At 42.8% G+C, this 23,195-nt stretch overlaps 1 protein-coding gene across 1 annotated transcript in view; it reads right to left on the bottom strand.

Moving 5' to 3' along the window:
* Positions 1-23,195, bottom strand: part of LOC138370620 (uncharacterized) — a 270,501-nt gene that overhangs the window by 184,645 nt on the left and 62,661 nt on the right. Inside the window, exons 2-3 of the mRNA XM_069335180.1 lie at positions 22,627-22,751; positions 4,163-4,344 (exon numbers count right to left, since the gene is read on the bottom strand). Coding sequence (XP_069191281.1) covers positions 4,163-4,344; positions 22,627-22,695 — 251 coding nt within the window. The 5' untranslated portion in view covers positions 22,696-22,751. The remainder of the gene's footprint in view (positions 1-4,162; positions 4,345-22,626; positions 22,752-23,195) is intronic.

Here is a 23,195-nt window from a genome sequence, read left to right as displayed (position 1 = left end):
TTCAACCCATCATCGCAACAGCCAACCACAAATCACCATCGTCCTACCACACCACCAACCACTCTGGACCCTATGATCCCAACTATCAATAAACCGTCAGCCTCCCTTAGTGGTCGAGCGGATGTTGACCAAAATGCACAAATTCGTCCATGCCAATAACCAGTCGACCTTCTCAAATCAGTGTTCGTATTTTCACAGTCTATCAATATTAGAGGGAAAAAGTCCCTTAAATAAACGTAAACAAAGTTTATATATAGTAAAAATTCAGGCCAGTCGGAGCAGCAGAGAAAATGAATATGTACTCAATGAGAAACGGTTTATTGACACGATGATTATTTGTATGAGGAAGGTTTAATCCGAGACTGTGACGTACCGTGTTAGGTGATGATGAGTTGGACGTCTTAGGTGGTGATGAGTATGGTGTTAGATGGTAGATGAGGTGAGTGTGTTACAAGGTGGTGTTAAGGAAGTGTTAGAGAGTACTGATGATGTTGAACATGAAAATTTGTGGTACGGCAATGTTCTAATGCTTTACTTGCAGAGGCGTCTGACTGTTACGAACCCGATTCTATCGTCGGAGCACGTAGCAGCGACGTCAATGCCATCTGTGAGTCCGCTCTCGAACCCCAATCCCCCCTCCCCCCCTCCACAATTTGGACGACGCCATTTAGCGGTGACAGGATTATACCAGCAAGAGGCGCTAGATTCCTGTCCTGGTCAGCTCGAGAGGTAGCTGGTGCTGACCTCTGGTGAGGTGGTGCTTAGAAAATCAGCACCATCTATTATAGGAGGAGTTGTATGTCTATGTCAGAGTACGTAAGTGATGTTTCCTAGTGTCCCATGTACTGACCAGTGTACTGATGACGTGTCTGTATCCACAGAGTCCACGTAGGGCTGCTGTGGAACGAGGAGAGTCAGTCTACCCAGGGCAGCCAATAGCTCTCTACTCCATTCTGCTTTACGGAAGCAGTGAGCCGCCACCGGAGAAGAACTGTGAAGTGGCAGTGACAGAATTCGGCGTACCCGGGACTGGCTAACGGAAGAGACGACTGACAATTAAGGTGCTACGGAGGAGTGTAACTAGCTAGTTGCAAGAAGATTCTGCCAGGGGTTCGCTACCCTTGTATTTGTTCGTGAAGAGGCCCAGCAGCGCGAGGCTGATGTTCTCTGCCAGCACCAGGCTGGAGAGTGATTGTGGGCGTGCACGAAGAGCACCTAGTGAGACTGTGTTTTGGCTGGCCCGTGGCCAGGGTAGACTCGTTGGTGTTTCCCAGTACTGGTTGAGGACGGTACTGTGTTGAGGAAACACGGTAGCTGACAAGACTGCATCGATTAGGCATCGAGGAGCGCTTAGTGTCCTATGAGACACTTGTGTACATATTAACTGTAGAAATACTTCTTTTAGGATTATATATGAGGTGATGGGAAAGTGATTATATATGAATATATTGATAATTGATGAAGTGTCGTATTCAATGCACCTCCCCATTGTGTTTTACTTGCATTACTGAGCTCACTCCTTGAAAGCCACTACTAACTTAGGGTTGGACACCAGAACTTTAGTACCACCAGAAAAGAACCCGGTTGCAACCCATTGTGGCTGTAACACTGACACTGTAGTGAGACAGACCAGTGTGGCACCAGACAGACCAGTGTGGCACCAGACAGACCAGTGTGGCACCAGACAGACCAGTGTGGCACCAGACAGACCAGTGTGGCACCAGACAGACCAGTGTGGCACCAGACAGACCAGTGTGGCACCAGACAGACCAGTGTGGCACCAGACAGACCAGTGTGGCACCAGACAGACCAGTGTGGCACCAGACAGACCAGTGTGGCACCAGACAGACCAGTGTGGCACCAGACAGACCAGTGTGGCACCAGACAGACCAGTGTGGCACCAGACAGACCAGTGTGGCACCAGACAGACCAGTGTGGCACCAGACAGACCAGTGTGGCACCAGACAGACCAGTGTGGCACCAGACAGACCAGTGTGGCACCAGACAGACCAGTGTGGCACCAGACAGACCAGTGTGGCACCAGACAGACCAGTGTGGCACCAGACAGACCAGTGTGGCACCAGACTGGCCAGTGTGGCACCAGACTGGCCAGTGTGGCACCAGACTGGCCAGTGTGGCACCAGACTGGCCAGTGTGGCACCAGACTGGCCAGTGTGGCACCAGACTGGCCAGTGTGGCACCAGACAGACCAGTGGGGCACATGGCAAGGCCCACAGAGAGCCCACATGCAAATAAACAGTAACTCCGCTCCTATTTCAACCCGTTCTCGCACTTTCTTACAGTCAATATTGACTTATTAAATACGTGCATATGTGACATACTAAACATACTAGTTTACCTTGAAAAGCTTCATAGAAAACACCGACCTTACCTAACCTTCTTAGTATGTTAAGATAAGCATCTTATTGCTTCGTAATTATAATTATTACTTAACCTATACCTATAATAGGTTAAGTAATAATTGTAATTACGAAGCAATAAGATGCTTATCTTAACATACTAAGAAGGTTAGGTAAGGTCGGTGTTTTCTATGAAGCTTTTCAAGGTAAACTAGTATGTTAAGTATGTCACATATGCACGTATTTAATAAGTCAATATTGACTATACGAAAGTGCGAGAACGGGTTGCCTATTTATCAGAGATAATGATACCTGTTATGATCTAGTATCACTCTGGGCCACAACGCGAGCATAACACGACCAAAACGGATATTACAAACTTCTATATTTTTTAATTCTCCAGCATCACGTCAAGAAACATTTATGGAATCTTTGCAGCAGGATAATCCGTAAAATAAGAAGTAAATTGTCACTATTGATCTGAAGAAAATCAACATAACAATACCTAATGAAAAAATCCGTTGCTCAAAAGAGAGTGGTTTTTACTTGATGAAAAAGTTCATTATGCACAGGTTTACGACGCGAGAGAAAAAGGTGGTTGTGCGGTAGTTTATGAAGAACAAAGATGGCTAATGGAACGACGCTGTTGGTGGGATTAGAGTTTTTCGCATAGTGAGACTCGTTCAGAAAATCCTTCAACCATCTCGGGGAGAGAAGCAATCAGCTTTCTTTTAGTACGAAAATAGTTGAGAGAGAGAGAGAGAGAGAGAGAGAGAGAATGTGATCATCTCTGTTTACGTTGAAATTACGTTCTTCAAAATATAGCTCCATCCTGGAACCCAAATATTGGCAGGGACAATGTAAACACGCCAATATAGCAGGACGCTTGTATAATATACTTCCCGCAACACAACCCAGACTCCCTACCAATGCAACCCAACTGTTAGAACAATAAAACTGTGGACATCTCAACCAGTGTTTTGATCAGAGTGACTCTGATGACCTCATAGCCTTTTTATACCTTGAAAATTGTTTAAGATTTCCTTCTCATTTCAGGTTCTTGCCTTGACCATGTCGTAACTGATCTACGTGTAAGTATTGACCATTCTAGACCCCTGGAATATGTGGGTTCTTCAGACCCGCAGGCTGTCTTTACCACACTTGCTCTTACGACAGCTCGAGATGAAAAATTATCTCCCACAACCTGGCATGGACACAAGGGGATCATACCAGCCCTCCGCTCAGTGCTAGCAGCAACACAGACAGACAGGCTGACCGACCAACCTGTCCTCTTACAAATTACGTCTCAATTTGGCCGTTTGCCCGAATAGCCGAAAATAGACGTAATTTGAAAATGAAAAATAGTTGAAAATAAATTTTGGATTTTTTCTTCCAAAACAACAAGTTAAGGGTCCTCTGGTAGGTTCGGAGGGCAAGAAGTTTTCCTAAGGTTTCATAACGTCACCAAAACCGTTAATTGAAAGTTTCCTCTCCTAACTTAACTGAATAAGCCAGAGGACTCAAAACAGAAAACTGGACAGTCACTTTCGTGAGCCGAATTAATTTCAAATTACGTCCATTTTTGGCCATACAGGTGGCCAAAGCAGACAGAGCGACAAGCAGACGTAATTTAAAGAAGACGGGTTGGATAGACAGATAGACAGTCAGACAGACAGACGTTAAGAAAAAAGACTTTAAGTGATACAAAAAGACTGAAAGGGGCCAGGAGAGAGAGTGAGACGGTCATTGAGACATGATAAGAACAGGGAGTACAAGAATAATCACTACATGTCCGGACTTACACGAAGAATGGGGAGGTGGTGGTAGTGTTCCGAACCAACTGGCCCAGCGTGTGAACTGCCCCTCCGCCTCCTTCCTTCTTCTGCTGCGTCCCTCTGCTGCTGCTACTGTTGCTGTTGCCGATGCTGCTGCTTGTGCTACTGCTGCTGCTCTCTTCGCTCCCACCCCGGCTACTCTCCTGCTTCTGTCCCGGAAGGAGTAAAATTTAAAACATTATCATCTACATATTTGTTCAATGTCAACCTATAATCTCGCATTCATAAGTTATATTATGTAATAAGGTCATGAAAGCAGTCCTCTCATAATGTTTGTGATTTAAAATACAGTTATGTGTTCCGGCTCTGATTTTCTAGCCTTAGAACTGAGGCTTTAGCGACAATATGAGAGATCGTGCAGCGTCCAGTACTCAGGATCTCACTCTGTCGCCTTCAGTGACTAACATTTTTTTTGTGAATGGGTTCCTTATTACACCCATAACAGGTGACTGAATGGCCTCATAAATGACAATCCAGGCCTAATGTTAATGGTAGAGCGCCGTTGGCCCCTTACATTTCTCCTATCAACCTTAACTGTATTATAATACCTTAGGAAGCTAATCACCTCCCTACGACCCGGTGCTAATACACAACACAACTTTCCTGTCGACAGTGAGCCCCTTGCAACACGGGTGACGTTTATCAACGGGTTATAACCTTTGCACAACCAAAGACGATTCCCCCATCACGATTAACGTTATGTCAACAGGTAACTCATCCCCACCCATGGGTGCCTATCCCAGCTCTCCTCCAAACGTGGTAGACCTGACTATCCTTCCTAACCACGAGGTTGTGTCGCCCTCAAGGGTGGGGGGGGGGATGTTAATGATCTTGTGAAGACTGACGTGGCAGGTGCTGACGTCATCCTAGGAGCTACACACCCCTGGAGACCGATCTGTTCTATCACGCTCGGGTCCTGATTGTGTTACCTCCTGAAATATTGGGCGGGAAATGTCGCGCCCGCCCTCTGGGGCTTTCCTCTCACAAATTTGGGCCAGCCTTGTGTTTTGAGATTGTGAGTGGTGGAGGAGGTGACAGTGGGGGGCTTCAAGGTGGGGTCCTGCGAGAGTGAGTGTAGGTGACAGTGGGGGCTTCAAGGTGCGGTCCTGCGAGAGTGAGTGTAGGTGACAGTGGGAGCTTCAAGGTGGGGTCCTGCGAGAGTGAGTGTAGGTGACAGTGGGAGCTTCAAGGTGGGGTCCTGCGAGAGTGAGTGTACGTGGTGACAGTAGGGGTCCTCCAGGGGTGCGGGGGGTGGGGGGGGGAGATGGCATCAAGCTGGTGATCTCTGATCTACACGTTAACAAAGGCATTTAATGATCGTGATATTGAACTTTCGTTACCTAGCAGGTGATTTCAATGGTGGCTCTAGTAGCTATATACTCAAGGACAGCTGATCATCACGCAAATGACTATCTACATCTAATTCTATCAAAAAATTACTTAGTTTTGGGTTCTGTGGCCGATTACGTATTATTAGTACGTGGGTGAAGCATTTACAGCGTTGTGGTTCGACAACCCGTCCTCGACTCAAGTCCATTACATTCAGCGGTCGACCCCACAGACGCATTCATAAATTTTAACATGCTGTTCATTCAAAACGGGAATTTTCTCAGGTATAAATTAATATTATAATATATTGGCATATTGTGTATATATAGGCATAGGTAAGGTTACGTTAGGTGTTTACGTTCTGTTGACGATTATTTGTATTTGTAGTACATGGGTGAAGCATTTATAGCGTTGTGATTCGAACAAAATTCGTAAGTGAAGCACTTGTTCGGGACATGTTCGAACGTCAGCAGTTGTGAGTCGTGTGTAAACCGCTGTTCATTCATAAACAGGGGGTTTGGCGGGTGCATGGATTCTCTTTTGGATCTTTGTTTGGAGGACGGGCTGCATTTACAGCGTTGTGATTCGAGCAAGGGTGGTCAGCGAAGCTGCCCGTCCTCCAAACAAAGACCCAAAAGTGATTCCATGCACCCGCCAAACCCCTCTGTTTTTTAATGAAAACGGTTTACGCACGACTCACCACTGATTTCGTTGGAACATTTCCGGAACAAGTGCTTCACTGACGAATTTTGTTCGAATCACAACGCTATAAATGCTTCACCCATGTACTACAAATACAAATAATCGTCAACAGAACGTAAACACCTAACGTAACCTTACTTATGCCTATATATACACAATATGCCAATATATTATAATATTAATTTATACCTGAGAAAATTCCCGTTTTGAATGAACAGCATGTTAAAATTTATGAATGCGTCTGTGGGGTCGACCGCTGAATGTAATGGACTTGAGTCGAGGACGGGTTGGTGTAAATGCTTCACCCACGTACTACAAATGCAAATAATCGCCAACAGAACCTAAACACCTAGCTGTGTTTAGGTGTTATTCTAATATATTATAATAATAATTTATATATGAGAAAATTCCTGTTTTTGAATGAACAGCATGTAAAATTTATGAATGTGTCTGTGGGGTCGACCGCTGGATGGAAGGAACGTGAGTCGAGAACGAGTTGCAACGAAGTACTATTTAAGAAATGTTAGAGCGTCATCCGTTGTCAGCGTGTAAATCGTTGTTCCTTCACAAACAGGGGTTTTGGTAGCTAGATTAACAGCATTTTTTTATGAGGACGGACTATAAGTTGATGAGGACGGATATATGTTGGTGAGGACGGGCTGTGTGTTGGTGAGGACGGGCTGTGTGTTGATGAGGACGGACTGTGTGTTGACGAGGACAGGCTGTGTGTTGATGAGGACGGGCTTTGTGTTGATGAGAACGTCTTGTGTGTTGACGAGGACAGGCTGTGTGTTGATGAGGACGGGCTGTGTGTTGATGAGAACGTCTTGTGTGTTGACGAGGACAGGCTGTGTGTTGATGAGGACGGGCTGTGTGTTGATGAGGACGAGCTGTGTACTCACCTAGTTGTTCTCTAGGTGAGTAAACAGCCCGTCCCACAGCACAGTGAGGAACTTTTTGAGCCACTGTCTACCATATTTAATAAATCAATAGAGTCAGGCAGAGTGCCAGAGTTATGAAAGTTGCAAATGTGATACCAGTTTTTATGAGAGGAGATAGATCACTTGCATCAAACTATCGGTCAATTAGCCTAACGTCTATTGTGGGAAAGTTACTTGAATCGATAATTGCAAATACAATTCGTCTTCATCTTGAAAAACATAAATTAATAAATGAGTCGCAACATGGCTTTACAAATGACCGTTCATGTTTAACAAATTTGCTATCTTTTTATTCCAGCAAAGTTGAGGCAGTTGATAGTGGTAAGGATTGTGATGTTATGTACCTTGACTTTAGCAAACCTTTTGATAGAGTGCCACATGAAAGACTGATTAAAAAAAATAGAGGCTCATGGTATTGGGGGTGCTATATTAAGATGGATTAGGGCATGGCTATACCAAAGGAAACAGAGAGTTAGTATAAATGGCGTTAAGTCAGAGTGGGATAATGTTGATAGTGGAGTGCCTCAAGGCTCTGTCCTGGGACCTCTGTTGTTTATAATATACATAAATGATTTAGATTCAGGTTTAAGTAGCAACATTTTCAAATTTGCCGATGATACAAAAATCGGTAGGAAAATTAACACGGAAGAAGACTCACTATCACTTCAAGTTGATCTAAATAGAGTTTTGAAGTGGTCTAAAGATTGACAGATACAGTTTAATGCTGACAAATGTAAATTTCTGAGGCTAGGTAATGAGGATAGAGTTACAAGATACGAGCTAGATGGTGCTGAGATTTCGAAGTCGGATTGCGAAAGGGATCAGGGAGTTATTATTAGTAAGAATTTAAAACCAAAAAATCAATGCATAAATGTTCGTAATAAGACAAATAGGACACTGGGATTTATTAATCGAAGCGTTAGTAACAAGACACCTGGTGTGGTTCTTCAGCTATATCTTGCTCTGGTTAGCCCCCATTTAGATTATGCAGTTCAGTTTTGGTCGCCGTACTATAGAATGGATATAAATTCACTTGAACGTGTCCAGCGTAGGATGATGAAGTTAATTCCCCAAATTAGAAATCTTTCTTATGAGGAAAGATTAACAAAGCTTAACTTGCATTCACTGGAAAGGCGAAGAGTTAGGGGTGACATGATAGAGGTTTACAAGTGGATGAATGGACATAACAAAGGGGATATTAATAGGGTATTGAAAGTATCAACACAAGACAGAACAAGAAACAATGGGTATAAATTGGATAAGTTTAGATTTAGGAAATATTTGGGTAAATACTGGTTTGGTAACAGGGTTGTTGATTTGTGGAACCAATTACCACGTAACGTGGTGGAGGTGATGTCCCTCTATTGTTTCAAGCGTGGGTTGGACATGTATATGAGTAGGATTGGGTGGTTATAAATAGGAGCTGCCTCGTATGGGCCAATAGGCCTTCTGCAGTTATCTTTATTCTTATGTTCTTATGATCGGGATTCCTCCCTTGATCCTAACTAATTCTATGGCTTTGTTAAGTTTCTGTATCAGTTCCTCACTCCGAACTCGTCCAACATCATTACCCTCCTGCCCTAATACAAATAATGAGTTTGTTCCCATTTCCTGTCATAATATCTTTCATGTTGTCAACAATATCTCCAATTCCAGCTCCCGGATAGCAGACCCTTAACCTGTTCCCCCTATCTCTGGCACAAAACGTCCTGTCTAAATACCTCACCTGGGAATCTCCCACAACCAAAATTCGCTTAGGTGCCTCGTTAACTTTCTGAGCACATTGAGGGGCCTGCGCTTCGTTGCTCTTCATTGATTTCTCGTTCAAGTGAACTGCAGGCTCACCACAGCACTCGTCTTCCAACATGGCAAATTAATTTCAAGTCCTTAGGGCGTCTGTAGGCGGCCTTGTCAAGGTCTTCTTAAGACCCCTGTCCTTAACGACTTTCCACGACGAGGTTTTGTTAATATTGGTCTACTCCTCCTCCTATTAACCACGTTTCTTCTCGATGTTTCAGCTGTCGTACCTCCTCCCGTAGGGAATCCATCTCTGGTCTCAGAGTTTCAACTAGATTCATCAATTCCTTCACTAATCCTTCCTAACATCGGCATTGTCATCATTGTCAGCGTCATCGGCATAATCGATGACGTTCGAACAGTGCTTCGCTAACGACCTCCGTTCGAATCACATTTCCGTAAATGCTTCACCCACGCACTACAAATACAAATACTTTGCCAGCAGAGCCTAAACAGCAGAGCCTAATCTACCCTACGCCTTGATTTGCTAATATATAATACTATTGATTTTTTGGTTTAAGAAAATTTATATTTTGAATATGCATTACCTTAAATTTGACGAATGAGCCTTTGGGGGTTGGTCGTTGGATGGACGAACATTGCTTGATGTTGGGTAATAATAATAATAATAATAATAATAATAATAATAATAATAATAAAATGCTTTTGATAACTAGCGATATATTAATGCTAATTCATAGGCAGCTACTGATATGTGGGCAACTCTCTACATTTATTTTCCACTTAGCATGAAGATCAGTATTATGATAACTAAGAAGTGTTTTTACTGTTATAAAACGTTTTCTTGTTGTTAAACTTGTTTTCAAGATAGTGAAGACGTGACTCGTCAAGCTTCTGAGACCAAGAGCTACATGACTCTCCCAACCCAGCACATGCCAGAAGTCACGTGACAATCAGCCAATGATTTCGGAAATAAGTTACGAAAGCCCCTTGTATTGGCCAGGATATTAAAGATCCGGATCCAATCAGCAGGGAGCAGACTCTCTCTCGGGGAGGCCAGACTCACCTCGCACGAACCAAAACCTACAGCAGAGTCCCGAAACACCAAGAAGAAGCAAAGGAAACCGTAACTCGCTTCAGTTAAAAAAGTTTTTTTTAATTGAGCGGTGGATCGCTAGAACAAGCAGACGCGGATCATAATCAGAAACTGCTAACCGGGTAATTGCTCCACCGTCCCGCTAGCAGGAGTGAGTCGCCACATTGACGACGCTAAGGCAGATTGCATCATGGGAACAAGATGTATAGTGACCACCGAGGCATCAGAGATATTAGAGGTGTCACAGGCATCAGCGCCATCAGAGTCCTGTCAGGTATCATCCATGAGAAGCAGCAGAGGCCGGAGCGGCACCAGGCTGTCACCTATGAAGGAGGTTCAGAGTTTAAGACTCTGCTGGGTGTTGAGGAGGAGAGGACACCACTTCCCGTTCGGGGAAGACAGGAATCAATATTATAGTACCGAACTTACCATTATTTCAAGTATTATTTTCTTATGGATATTTTACAAGTGGAACATAGAGTAGATGTAGACGAACGTCAACATCTTCATCTTTGGACGTAGAATACAGAGTATTCTACATCCATAGAATAGATGGATGGATGTAAAATGTTGTGTAATCCACCTTCAGAGCAGAGAATAACGTTCTTTGTCCTGATACCAAACGCGCAGTTAACCAATTTCTCGGGAGTTAGCATAGAATCTTTCGTGTTTGCTGTGAGCTGAATTTCTTAACTATGGTTCCTTATAGTACTGATACTGACTTTATTCTCTGAATTTATCCCCCACTGTGAAAATCAGTATAGTGTGTGCCACTGATAGTTCATGCTGCTGTGTTTGTGTGCCAGTGGGACGCAGCGCCAGGTAAGTAAAGGTCACTTTTTTTTTTTTTTTTTTTTTTTTTGAGATATATACAAGAGTTGTTACATTCTTGTACAGCCACTAGTACGCGTAGCGTTTCGGGCAAGTCCTTAATCCTATGGTCCCTGGAATACGATCCCCTGCCGCGAAGAATCGTTTAAAACACACTTCAGTGTGTTTGAATATTGCATCGTGCACCAAATTTCAGTCCAACAGTATTTACATTCGCTCCAGTGACTCCTTTTTTTCTAATTTTGCTAGGAGTCAGTTGCAATTTTTGTATATTATTTTATGCTTTAAATATCATGGTTGTGTATAATTGATCTCTCCTCAGTTGACTCCCGCCATGCGGAGGTTCCTTCTCAAGATGGAGTTTGATAATTAAGAGTATCACTGAGGATTACTGCTAACTACCAAGACAAAGGTAGTCAGCAACCAACAATAACTGCCACAACACAGGAACCACCAATTATAACTACCATAACACAGGAACCAGCTATCATAACTACCAAAACACAGGAACAAGCTATCATAACTATCACAACACAGGAACCATCAACTATAACTACCACACGACAGGAACCACCGACCATAACTACCACAACACAGGAATCACCTACCATAACTACAACAATACATGAACCACCAATCATAACTACTACAACACACGAGCCAGCTATTATAACAACCACAACAAAAGAACCAGCTGCCATAACTACCACAACACAGGAACCAGCTGCCAGAACTACCACAACACAGGAACCAGCTGCCATAACTACCACATCACAGGAACCATCTGCCATAACTACCACATCACAGGAACCAGCTGCCATAACTACCACATCACAGGAGCCAGCTGCCATAACTACCACATCACAGGCACCAGCTGCCATAACTACCACAACACAGGAACCAGCTGCCATAACTGCCACAACACAGGAACCAGCTGCCATAACTACCACATCACAGGAACCAGCTGCCATAACTACCACAACACAGGAACCAGCTGCCATAACTACCACATCACAGGAACCAGCTGCCATAACTACCACAACACAGGAACCAGCTGCCATAACTACCACATCACAGGAACCAGCTGCCATAACTACCACAACACAGGAACCAGCTGCCATAACTACCACATCACAGGAACCAGCTGCCATAACTACCACATCACAGGAACCAGCTGCCATAACTACCACATCACAGGAACCAGCTGCCATACCACATCACAGGAACCAGCTGCCATAACTACCACAACACAGGAATCAGCTGCCATAACTACCACAACACAGGAACCAGCTGCCATAACTACCTCAACACAGAAACTAACAACCACAATAACAGCAGCACAGGAGTACAATAAAAGGATCAGCTACCCAGCCTTTTGAAGTTCTGTCTAGGAGACTGTCAAATTATCGGGAAGATATTTTTCTTGATACAACAATAATATAACAGTGTCATGCATAACACAATGTAACATAACACTGCCATGCATAACACAATGTAACATAACACTGTCATACATAACACTGTTATACATAACACAATGTAACATAACACTGTCATACATAACACAATGTAGCATAACACTGTCATACATAACACAATGTAGCATAACACTGTCATACATAACACAATGTGACATAACACTATCATACATAACACAATGTAACATAACACTGTCATACATAACACAATGTAATATAACACTGTCATACATAACACAATGTGACATAACACTGTCATGAATAACACAATGTAACATACCACTGTCATGCATAACATAATGTAACATAACACAGTCATACATAACACAATGTAACATAACACTGTCATACATAACACAATGTAACATAACACTGTCATACATAACACAATGTAACATAACACTGTCATACATAACACAATGTAGCATAACACTGTCATACATAACACAATGTAGCATAACACTGTCATACATAACACAATGTAACATAACACTGTCATACATAACACAATGTAACATAACACTGTCATACATAACACAATGTAACATAACACTGTCATACATAACACAATGTAGCATAACACTGTCATACATAACACAATGTAGCATAACACTGTCATACATAACACAATGTGACATAACACTATCATACATAACACAATGTAACATAACACTGTCATACATAACACAATGTAATATAACACTGTCATACATAACACAATGTGACATAACACTGTCATGAATAACACAATGTAACATACCACTGTCATGCATAACATAATGTAACATAACACAGTCATACATAACACAATGTAACATAACACTGTCATACATAACACAATGTAACATAACACTGTCATACATAACACAATGTAACATAACACTGTCATACATAACACAATGTAGCATAACACTGTCATACATAACACAATGTGACATAACACTATCATACATAACACAATGTAACATAACACTGTCATACATAACACAATGTAATATAACACTGTCATACATAACACAATGTGACATAACACTGTCATGAATAACACAATGTAACATACCACTGTCATGCATAACATAATGTAACATAACACTGTCATACATAACACACTGTAACATAACACTGTCATGAATAACACAATGTAACATAATACAGTCATACATAACACAATGTAACATAACACTGTCATGCATAACACAATGTAACATAACACTCATACATAACACAATGTAACATAACACTGTCATACATAACACAATGTAACATAACACAGTCATACATAACACAATGTAACATAACACAGTCATACATAACACAATGTAACATAACACAGTCATACATAACACAATGTAACATAACACTGTCATACATAACACAATGTAACATAACACTGTCTCTGTTGGAAATAACCAACAGTTTCATACATGTTTGTATTTTATACAACTGTTGTATTAACCTCAAGCATTTACTAAAATCACTAATTTGTAGATTTAATCATCATCATGATTTATATTAAACATATTGGCAGATTCTTCCTAGTCTGAGTGACGACGCGAGGAACGACGGGCAGAAACATGAATTCTTTCCACATTTAGTTCCATTTATAACAGAGTCCAGTTTATCATTTATTTTACTAAAAATAGATACTTACTAACGAGTTTAATTTCGTAGCATACTACTGCTTACTGGAACTCCTTTATTTAGTTGATATTTAAATATTCTAGAGGAAATTATTTTAATGTAAATGATTTCACTCTAATTTCCTCGATTCGTTGCATGACTTTAATAAACCCAATTTTCTGTTGCGAAAAATTATATTTTATCACAGAAGAATTAAATTTGACATCAATATTCGTCACCACCTCTTCTTTCCTTAGTTAATTCCGATATATAAATCTATTTACGCTCGAGATATCTATCGAGAGCAGCGCATGCGCAATCGGGAAGAGGAGGATGACGCGAGAAAGTGACCAGCCACCACACGACTCGGACGCCATTAGTAGCGTGCAACAGGGAGCTACGTTTCGATCTTGCTTATTTCGCTCCCACGACCAGTAGAGCGGTGGCACGTCACTTGCCACGTCACAGCCGTGTCCCAGAGCTAGTATATCTGCAATTCCATGGTCAACGCCCTTCAAGCAGCAGCTGAAGAACGAAGGATTGCATAGTTCTCTACATCAACGGACACGCGGCCCGGCAACTATTATTTACTTCTTGTTATCATGTTGCCACACTTAACATTTAGGCCAGTTGTCGTTATGCCGTATATAAAAAAACGAAATCCCGTACGTGTCTTCTCTAACAGTTTTATAATCTAAATAGGCGATTATATTCAAATTTCTGTAGAAGAAATTTACAGTGCTTGAACATAAATTGCAAAGATATTTGCAGGAGATTTCTACAATGGTCACCATACCTTTTAGGAAGATTTCCTTAATTTAGGATGTACTTGTAGTTTGTTATGTAGAAGATTTCTACAATGTAATTGCTTCCCAGCTCCGAGTCGTTGTCAGCCGAGGTGCTAGGCTTCCCCACCTTCAAGTGCAACAATTTGCTAGATGCAACACGTCGAACCGATTACACTTCTTTAGCTTTACAGCTAAGCTGATCATGTTTATCCGTAGTAATAACTCTGTAGTTATATTAGTGATCTCCGGAGATCAATTATACTAGCCTATTGATTTACCATATACTGTACTATTCTATCCAGTAGTATATTGAGGTGTTTTTATCTCTAATTATTATTATACAATCAACTTTATTTACTTTCATATTTTATTTACTCTGGCGAAGAACCAGCGCCAGAATAATGCTGGGGATGCATTAATCTTTTAGCATGTAACCCCCTATTTTTGTGCAGGTTAATTTGACTCCCTTTCCGTAAGAAATACAGTTTCACTAAGAGCCATATGACACTAGTTCTTGGTATCTGTTTAGTCCATTGTCTCATTTTGTTTTCCACTTTTTCTCAAAAAGTGGTGGTCCTTCACAGCTATCGAATTATTTGATTTGATTACAAATTATTGGAGACAGATTTTTCCCACAGTTATGCATAACACAATGTAACATAACACTGTCATGCATAAAAAATGTAACAAAACACTAACGTCACATTAACTAACGTTACACATTTTAAGCTACCACCATCAACTATAACATTATCTATGACTCTATCAAACGTAACACTAACGTAGCACTATCTTAGGTAACAGTATGTATCGTATCACTACGTAACATAACACTACCTATCGTAACAATATCTTATGTAACAATATGCTACGTAACACTATTTAAAGTAATAACACCTTACGTAATATTAATGCAACATCATCTTACGTAACACTACCTTACGTAACAATATGCTACATAACACTATATAACGTAACAATATAATCCAAAACAATATCTAAGATAACATATCTAATGTTAGAAATCGTTCACCAATTAGCACAATTTGAGAAGCCGTCGTTCAAACGAGAATACTGTCAACTTCAATTTAATAACTCTCATTAATCAATTATTGTTATATAAAATAATACAGAATTACAGTTCGAATACTCAGTATTATATGAGTGAATTATCAGGGGAAAGTGCCAAGCCATTACGACTATTTAGCCCAAGGAAGGGGATCAGAATAAGGATTTGGGATTGGACAGGAGAAGGAATGGTGCCCAACCACTTGTGGACGGTCGGGTATTGAACGCCGACCTGCATGAAGCAAGACTGTCGCTCTACCATCCAGCCTAAGTGGTTGGATCAGTAATATATGAGTGAACGTTAGATATTGGAAAACAGAACGATCTTTACATAGATGACCTCCTCCCACTAGTTATGACCAAACTGTCTTTATTCAAGCAGCCCCTTTCTTGAGCACACATTTTCCATTGACAGAACCTAAGATCTAACCTTAAATATTAACATTTGCCAAAACGAGCAAAACATGTATTACCTGTCCTATCAACCCAATTATTAGAAACAGGACACAAACCCTAACAATATTAGCACCCACTTATAAAGATAAGGAATTCGGCATCAATAACCCTCTGCCTGTCTAGTAATGGTTATAAACCTTACATCAGTATCCCACTACCTGGTAGTAAAGGTTATAAATCCAGTGTCAATATATGTACCCACTAGTAAAGGCTAAATACCCTTCATCAATATCCTAGTGACAACTAGTAAAGATTATTAACCCCACATCAAAATGCCAGTACCCACTAGTAAAGGTTAAAAAAAATCTATAAATATCCTAATACCCACTATTAAAAGTTAAAATCCCATCATCAATATCCTAAAGTCAACTAGTAAAGATTATTAACCTCGCATCATATTCCTGTACCCCACTAGTAAATGTTAAACGCCCATTATCAATATCCTTGTTCTAACTAGTAAAAATTATGAACCCCGGCATTAATAACCCATCACCCACTAATATAAAACAAAAATTCACCATCAAAACAACTACACCCACCACAACCACCACCAACACCACTGTGGGAAATTTTACCCACTTTATCAACATTATTATCTAAGAAATGTATTATTTCTATATCACATCAGAATTACTTCAGATTTATTATATCTTACATCACTGGATTCTACATGACAATGCTACCATGATCCCGTATGCTATATGGGCCCATATGTGTCTACGTGACTTTATGCATGATTTCTCAAGGATCTAGAAGTTTCAAGAAGAATAGCTTAATTAGAAATCTATTGGAACATCAATCGATTTACTGTGAGGATTAATTCAAATCCTTAATAAGAATCAATGGTACTAACAAGTACTACCGATGTTTAAATATTATATCTAATTATATTATAATCACATTCTATCTTAATCATATGTCTAGACAGTAAAAATAATCAATAAATATTCATTGAAGGTTACCTCGTTCAGAGAGCATGGAAGACGATGGCTGGGAGAGAAGCGCCTATTCCCACCCGAGGCCAGAACGTTTGTTTACATAAGCAGTGCAAACACTTGATGGTGCCTTGCGAATATTTTCAGTAAAGGACACCGCACTAACATTATCACTAGAGATTACTCTCTAGAAACTGGGGGAGTACCTGGACTATATATATAAGAAAATTTCTTAGTACTTTATCTAAATACGAGTGAAGAGAGTGGCTTATAACAGCTGGTGTGTTGAATTGTCTGCAGGTGGATTGTAGGTCTCCAATCAACTTCTCCATTCACACTTAAGGACCCACCAGCCCCTTACAGCCCACAGTCTGTCATTAGGACTAGATGAGCTAGGATTTACAACCCTAGCTAGGGACTTTAGTTGTGTTAATTTTGCATACAGTAATTTTTAATTTAGTACAGTACAAGTCCTAAGTAGTTCTCCTCATACATCAATCTGGCAATTTTTCCACAACCACTACCATCACCACTACTACCAACACCACCAAAATCACCATTACCAGCACCCCCACCACCAACAACATCAACAACAACACCACCACCACCATGAGACTCTCAAATGGGTGTTCGACTTTACAAACAGAGATGCTAGCCATTCAAAAGGCTTTGGAACATGATCTTGCTGAACACCGACAACATGTTATCATACATACATATTCGAGAACTGCCACTGAAACCTTGCAACAAGAACACATATGTTTTAACATCCACCTGATCACAAATGTCATATCATTAAGGTAAACACTCAAACGACAAGGCCGACGGGTACTTATCACCCTGGGTGCCAAGTCATGTGGGAATAATAGGAAATGACTTTGCAGACGAAGCTGCAAAACTTACAACTAAGAGAAGAAATGTAGACATTTACATACCACACAATCTATGACAAATTAAGAAAGTAATTAGAAACAGAGCAATGCGAAAGATGTACAGTGACCACAACACAGCAGTTGCAACATCAGTATCTGCGGGTTGATACAAGAATTCAACCAACTACGAACCACTTAGTTTGATGAAAGGGAGCAGTAGACCAACAGAAGTACACTTACATCGCATCAGGCTTGGATACACATGTGCATGGGAAATAGGCTTACAGGTTCATGAAGATGAGAGGAAAGGTCAGCACTGTGGAGAATGCTCGACAGACCATTGGACCATTATCTAACAGTGCACAGTTACAAACCCATTAAGATTTCAATTTAGATTGAATAGAGCATAATACGTTGTTAAACACATATGGCAAAATCTTACTGAAGCGACCATAAGAGTCATAAATACTCCTACTCCGCCCAAGTAAAAACAGAAACAAGCAACAATTAGTGGGCCAGATAGTGGCTTAGGGCCCGCGCAGGAATATCCATGCCAAAAAAAAAAATCAACAATAACATCAACACCAACAACATCAATAACAACACCAACAACAACAATAACAACAACACCAACAACAACAATAACAACAACACCAACAACAAGAACCCACCATAGACAAATAAACCTCCCCCTCTACAGGAAGGCAAACACTCTATACCCGCCAACAGACACGGAACACCCACCAGCAGATACAGAACACCCGCCAGCAGACACAGATATATATAGGAAATAGAAATAGATAGAAATAGATCCCACCTGCTCATCATGGGGGACTTCAATCACGGAAGGATTGACTGGGAGAACAAGGAACCGCATGGAGGCGAGGATACGTGGAGAGCCAAACTACTGGAGGTGGTGACTAAAAACTTTTTAACCCAGCATGTCAGAGAACCCACAAGGATGAGAGGAAATGACGAACCAGCGAGACTCGACCTGGTCTTCACCCTGAATGACTCCGACATAAGAGAAATCGGTTTTGAAGCCCCAGTAGGAATGAGCGACCACAGTGTCTTGGTGTTTGAGTACTTGATTGAAGAAGGGTTATTGAACTGGAGGAGGGTTACCGAAAACAAAAGGTTAGCATACCGAAAAGGAAACTATGAGGAGATAAGAAAATTCCTAACAGATATAGCATGGGAAACAGAGCTCAGGGAAAAGACGGCCCAAGACATGATAAACTACATCACGAAGAAGTGCAAGGACGCAGCAAACAAGTTTGTCCCAGTCCAAAAGGAAAACAGTGAAATGAAGATGAGAAATCCATGGTTTAATCAGAGATGTAGGCTAGCTAAGCAGCAAAGTAAAAGGGCATGGAGAAACTATAGAAATAACAGGACACTTGAGAGCAGAGAAAGATATCAGAATGCCAGGAATGAATAAGTAAGGATGAGAAGAGAGGCAGAAAGACAATACGAAAATGACATCGCAAGCAAGGCAAAGACTCAGCCTAAATTGCTGCATAGCCACATCAGGAGAAAAACAACAGTAAAGGAACAGGTTATGAAATTAAGGATAGAGGAAGAAGGATACACTACAAACGACAAGGAAGCGTGTGAGGAACTGAATAAGAAATTCCAGCAGGTCTTCACCTTAGAGCAAGGAGAAATTCTAGACATGAGAGAGGGAATAGCTAACCAGGATCCACTGGAAGAATTTGAGATTACCAGCGGGGAAGTAAGGGAGTGTTTACTAGAGTTGGATGTGACAAAGGCTATAGGCCCATATGGAATCTCCCCTTGGATACTAAAGTAAGAAGCAGAAGAACTGTGCCTACCACTCACCATAGTGTACAACAAATCACTGGCAACAGGGGAACTGCCTGAAATTTGGAAAGAAAGTAACGTAGTCCCGATATACAAGAAAGGGGATAGACAGGAGGCACTGAACTACAGGCCAGTGTCCCTAACCTGCATACCATGCAAGCTGATGGAGAAGATTGTGCGAAAAAAGCTAGTGGAACATCTAGAGCGAAAGAACTTTGTAACAGAGCATCAACATGGGTTCAGGGATGGCAAGTCCTGCCTCACAGGGTTACTTGAATTCTACGACCAGGCAACAAAAATCAGGCAAGAAAGAGAAGGGTGGGCAGACTGCATATTTTTTTATTGTCAGAAAGCCTTTGATACAGTACCACACAAGAGGCTAGTGAAAAAGCTGGAGATGCAGGCCGGTGTGAGAGGGAAGGTACTCCATTGGATAAAGGAGTACCTAAGCAACAGAAGACAACGAGTCTGTGTGAGGGGTGAGGTCTCAGATTGGCGAGACGTTACAAGTGGAGTCCCGCAGGGGTCAGTCCTTGGACCTATACTGTTTCTGATATATGTAAATGATCTCCCAGAGGGTATAGAATCGTTTCTCTCAATGTTTGCTGATGATGCAAAAATTATGAAGAGGTTTTAAACAGAGGATGATAGTAGGAGGCTACAAGATGACCTCGACAGACTGAGTGAATGGTCCAACAAATGGCTGTTGAAGATCAACCCCAAGTAAATGCAAAGTAATGAAACTAGGCAGTGGAAACAGGAGGCCAGACACAGGATAAAGAATAGGAGATGAAGTACTTAATGAAACAGACAGAGAGAATGATCTAGGAGTTGATATCACACCAAACCTGTCACCTGAAGCCCACATAAAAAGAATAACGTCTGCGGCATATGCGAGGCTGGATAACATCAGAACAGCGTTCAGGAACCTGTGTAAGGAATCATTCAGAATCTTGTACACCACATATGTAAGACCAATCCTGGAGTATGCGGCCCCAGCATGGAACCCGTATCTTGTCAAGCACAAGACGAAGCTGTAAAAAGTCCAAAGGTATGCCACTAGACTTGTCCTAGATCTAAGAGGCATGAGTTACGAGGAAAGGCTGCGGGAAATGCACCTTACGACCCTGGAGGACAGAAGAGTGAGGGGAGACATGATCACAACCTACAAAATCCTCAGGGGAATCGACCGGGTAAACAAGGATAAACTATTCAACACTGGTGGTACGCGAACAAGGGGACACAGGTGGAAACTGAGTACCCACATGAGCCACAGAGACGTTAGAAGGAATATTTCAGTGTCAGAGTAGTTAACGGATGGAATGCATTAGGCAGTGATGTGGTGGAGGCTGACTCCATACACAGTTTCAAATGTAGATATGATAGAGCCCAGTAGGCTCAGGAATCTGTACACCAGTTGATTGACGGTTGAGAGGCGGGACCAAAGAGACAAAGCTCATCGTCCGCAAGCACAAATAGGTGAGTACAAATATGTGAGTACAAAACACCCGCCAGCAGACACGGAACATCCGCCACCAGACACAAAACACCCGCCAGCAGACACGGAACATCCGCCACCAGACACAAAACACCCGCCAGCAGACACGATACACCTGTCAGCAGACACGCTACACCCGTCAGCAGACACGATACACCTGTCAGCAGACACGCTACACCCGCCAGCAGACACGGAACATCCGCCACCAGACACAAAACACCCGCCAGCAGACACGAAACACCCGCCAGCAGACACGGAACACCCGCTAGCAGACACAGCACACCCGCCAGCAGACACGGAACACCCGCCAGCAGATACGCTACACGCGCCAGCAGGCACGAAACACCCGCCAGCAGATACGCTACACGCGCCATCAGACACGCTACACCCGCCAGCAGACACGAAACACCCACCAGCAGACACACTACACCCGCCAGCAGACACGCTACACCCGCCAGCAGACACGCTACACCCGCCAGCAGACACGAAACACCCACCAGCAGACACACTATACACCCGCCAGCAGACACGAAACACCCACCAGCAGACACACTATACACCCGCCAGCAGACACGCTACACCCGCCAGCAGACACGAAACACCCACCAGCAGACACACTATACACCCGCCAGCAGACACGCTACACCCGCCAGCAGACACGAAACACCCACCAGCAGACACACTACACCCGCCAGCAGACACGAAACACCCACCAGCAGACACACTACACCCGCCAGCAGACACGCTACACCCGCCAGCAGACACGAAACACCCACCAGCAGACACGCTACACCCGCCAGCAGACACGCTACACCCGCCAGCAGACACGCTACACCCGCCAGCAGACACGCTACACCCGCCAGCAGACACGAAACACCCACCAGCAGACACACTATACACCCGCCAGCAGACACGCTACACCCGCCAGCAGACACGCTACACCCGCCAGCAGACACGCTACACCCGCCAGCAGACACGCTACACCCGCCAGCAGACACGCTACACCCGCCAGCAGACACGAAACACCCACCAGCAGACACACTATACACCCGCCAGCAGACACGCTACACCCGCCAGCAGACACGCTACACCTGCCAGCAGACACGCTACACCCGCCAGCAGACACGCTACACCCGCCAGCAGACACACTACACCCGCTAGCAGACACGAAACACCCACCAGCAGACACGATACACCCGTCAGCAGACACGCTACACTCGCCAGCAGACACCCACCTGAGCGTAGACGAGCAGTGTGTACTGGGTGTTGACGCTCCTCAGTGGGCCGGAGACACAGTGTACCATGAAGCCGTGGGCTGTGTGGTTGGTCACTCTACAGCTGTGTACCGGGCCGGGGCGACCTGTAGGGCGGGAGTAAGAACACCCACCGTGAGACACCATCCACCAGTGTGGACATATTGGTAGAGCAGCAAAGGAAAGGAACTGGGTATTACTGGGAGATAGTGAGAGTAAAGAGGTAAAGGAGTCAGTTAGAGAGTGGGAGCGGACGGAAGGAAGGAAGGAAGGAAGGAAGGAAGGAAGGAAGGAAGGAAGGAAGGAAGGAAGGAAGGAAGGAAGGAAGGAAGGAAGGAAGGAAGGAAAGAAGGAAGGAAGGAAGGAAGGAAGGAAGGAAGGAAGGAAGGAAGGAAGGAAGGAAGGAAGGAAGGAAGGAAGGAAGGAAGGAAGGAATGAAGGAAACTATCAGGGGAAACCGCCAAGCCATTGTGACTATATAGCACAGGGAAGGGATCAGGATTAGAATGTGGGATGGGACGGGGGAAGGAATGGTGCCCAACCAATTGGAC

Source organism: Procambarus clarkii, chromosome 4 (assembly GCF_040958095.1).
Source record: "Procambarus clarkii isolate CNS0578487 chromosome 4, FALCON_Pclarkii_2.0, whole genome shotgun sequence".
In the NCBI taxonomy this organism is placed as follows: domain Eukaryota; kingdom Metazoa; phylum Arthropoda; class Malacostraca; order Decapoda; family Cambaridae; genus Procambarus; species Procambarus clarkii.
The sequence above is the reverse complement of the archived record's forward strand: the minus strand, read 5'-3'. Positions and strand labels throughout refer to the sequence as shown.